Source organism: Fulmarus glacialis, unplaced genomic scaffold, assembly GCF_000690835.1.
Source record: "Fulmarus glacialis isolate BGI_N327 unplaced genomic scaffold, ASM69083v1 scaffold23883, whole genome shotgun sequence".
Classification (NCBI taxonomy): Eukaryota; Metazoa; Chordata; class Aves; order Procellariiformes; family Procellariidae; genus Fulmarus; species Fulmarus glacialis.
In genome coordinates, this window is record NW_009204204.1 from 36599 (window position 1) to 38801 (window position 2203).

The 2203-nt window shown below is 36.1% G+C and overlaps 1 protein-coding gene across 5 annotated transcripts in view; it reads left to right on the forward strand.

Annotated features, from left to right (window-relative positions):
- KDM6A (lysine (K)-specific demethylase 6A) overlaps nucleotides 1–2203 on the forward strand; it is a 51720-nt gene that overhangs the window by 33682 nt on the left and 15835 nt on the right. For all 5 annotated transcript variants that reach the window (XM_009574908.1, XM_009574912.1, XM_009574911.1 and 2 more), the window contains 3 exons: nucleotides 63–127; nucleotides 223–297; nucleotides 2140–2203. The exon at nucleotides 2140–2203 is cut by the window's right edge and continues 109 nt beyond it. In XM_009574908.1, coding sequence (XP_009573203.1) covers nucleotides 63–127; nucleotides 223–297; nucleotides 2140–2203 — 204 coding nt within the window. The remainder of the gene's footprint in view (nucleotides 1–62; nucleotides 128–222; nucleotides 298–2139) is intronic.

Genomic DNA, 2203 nt, shown 5'->3' on the forward strand with positions numbered 1-2203 from the left:
TATTCCTACTTTTATGTTTATTTTTATATATATAAAAACATGTCCACAATTGCATTTTATAGGAGGAAAATGAGAAGAAGAGTCACCACAAGGACCACTCAGATAATGAATCCACATCTTCTGATAAGTAAGTGTGGTATAACTGCGATAACTGTAGTTGGTTTTATGTGGGTTTTTTACATCATTCCCATTTTTTCATTAATGTATTTTTTATATTTGCAGCTCTGGGAGGAGGAGAAGAGGACCTTTTAAAACAATCAAGTTTGGGACCAACATTGACCTGTCAGATGACAAAAAGTAAGTTGATTACAGTTTCTTTTGCTCACAGTGGTATTCTACAGTATGATACTCCTTGTGGAAGACTAATGCTTTCTTTTCAGACATCAGTCTGTTGATAAACCCAATTCTAGTTGCACATCCCATTTCCACAATTAAATTGTTAGCTTTGGCCTTTTAACTGTTGTTAAGAGTCCTTCTCGCCCTAAAATCTATTTTCAAGCTTTTCTTTCCAGGATCTTCATTTTTCCACACGTGAACTTAAACATCCATCAGAAACTGTTCTTTCTAGTCCTCCTTCTAATACATCCCCTTTGTTTCATTCTGAGGCTTTACATTGTTTGCTTACAACTTTAATTACTTCTGACAATACCAAGTTTTCAGTCTTTGCACAGAAATTGTAAGATTAAAGGTTTTTTCTTTTTTGTTTGTCTGGATTTTTGTTACTTGGGTTTTGTTTCCTTTTGTTCCTACTGTCATCCCTTCTGTTTCCACTTTTTCATAGCTCTTGCTTCTCTATCCGGGAACAGGGTTCAAAATATGTAGTAAAGACCAGACCAATGCTTACCTGTGGATAAGCCATGATACCTCTGCCAGAACCTCAAAAAAAAAAAAAGGAATAAACTGTGTATTCTTTAGACTACATATCTCTCTGTGAGTAGATGAAGGTAGCTCAGACAAACATCAGAAAGTATTAGAAATACTCTGAAAGCATTTTTTTTTTGGTCCAGTAATTATTTTTTATTTGGTTCAATCTCTAGTTAGTATATCTTTCCATAAAAGATCCAGCATGTCTAGGCTGTCAGTCCTGCCAGCTGCAGTACAAAAACTCTGATCTACTTCAACCATTAGTGCAGAAGAAAAGGTTATGGTGTTTGAAACTGCTTAAGATGCTGAGGTCTTCTGTGGTATAGTGACTGAAAGATCAATATGCGTACATATGTATGTGATTAGAGATTGTTACAAAACTTTAAATATTGATGCTATTTTTTTCTAAAGAAAATTTCCATCTGTAGATACAAAATTGCTACTAATAAACTAGCACTCAGAGCAAACCACTGGAAGAGAGATTTTAAATTAACCTGAGCATAACTAACGTTGGACTCATAGGGAATTGGATATTGATACTTTAAATAGTTCTTACAGGATCCCAGGTAGATGCCTGATCTTCTGGTCTCAGCTTTTGCTACAAAACTATCTTTCCCCTCAACTAGCCTGTCAGATTTGTGATTACATTTGGAAATATTTTAAAATTGAATGAGTAACACAGATACCTGGGTGATATTACAGAGCTCCACCCTTAAGTTCTGGGATTTTTGTGTTTGAAGATCTGTGTTTTTCTTAATGCAAGTATTCAGTTCCGTAGCACATACATGTGGTTAACTTCATTCTTGGTCACAGCAATTGTGTGCACAGGCTAGGGGATGTTTAGACAGTCTTCTTGATATGTGTTGTAGCATCATATCATTTGGCTCTTGAAAGCATGGTTGACAATTTCTGACTAGCTTAGAGTGTGAGGAGAGCACAGCTCTGTTTTCACTTAGAAAAGATGTACACCGAGGTGTAAATTGCAAGCAGGATTTTCTGGCAGTACAGCAGCAGACTACCTAACTGCAAGAGTGAGTCCAGTCACCCTGACTTTTAGCTCCACCTTAAATGAAATGGTTGTTTAAATTTCTGTAACTGTCAATTAAGGGTATTGCATTGTCTCAACTTCCCTCTTAAGAGGTGCTAAGTTATATAGAAGTAGGTTGTCTGCTCTTCTATCTCCTATGCTAAAAATTTTTTGAAAATGTTTATATTTCTCAAACTCTGCTAAGAGTTTTAGGGATTCACAGTTTGTCATTTGCTATTTTGCTGCAGGTGGAAGTTGCAACTCCATGAACTGACAAAACTTCCTGCTTTTGTACGTGTGGTATCAGCAGGA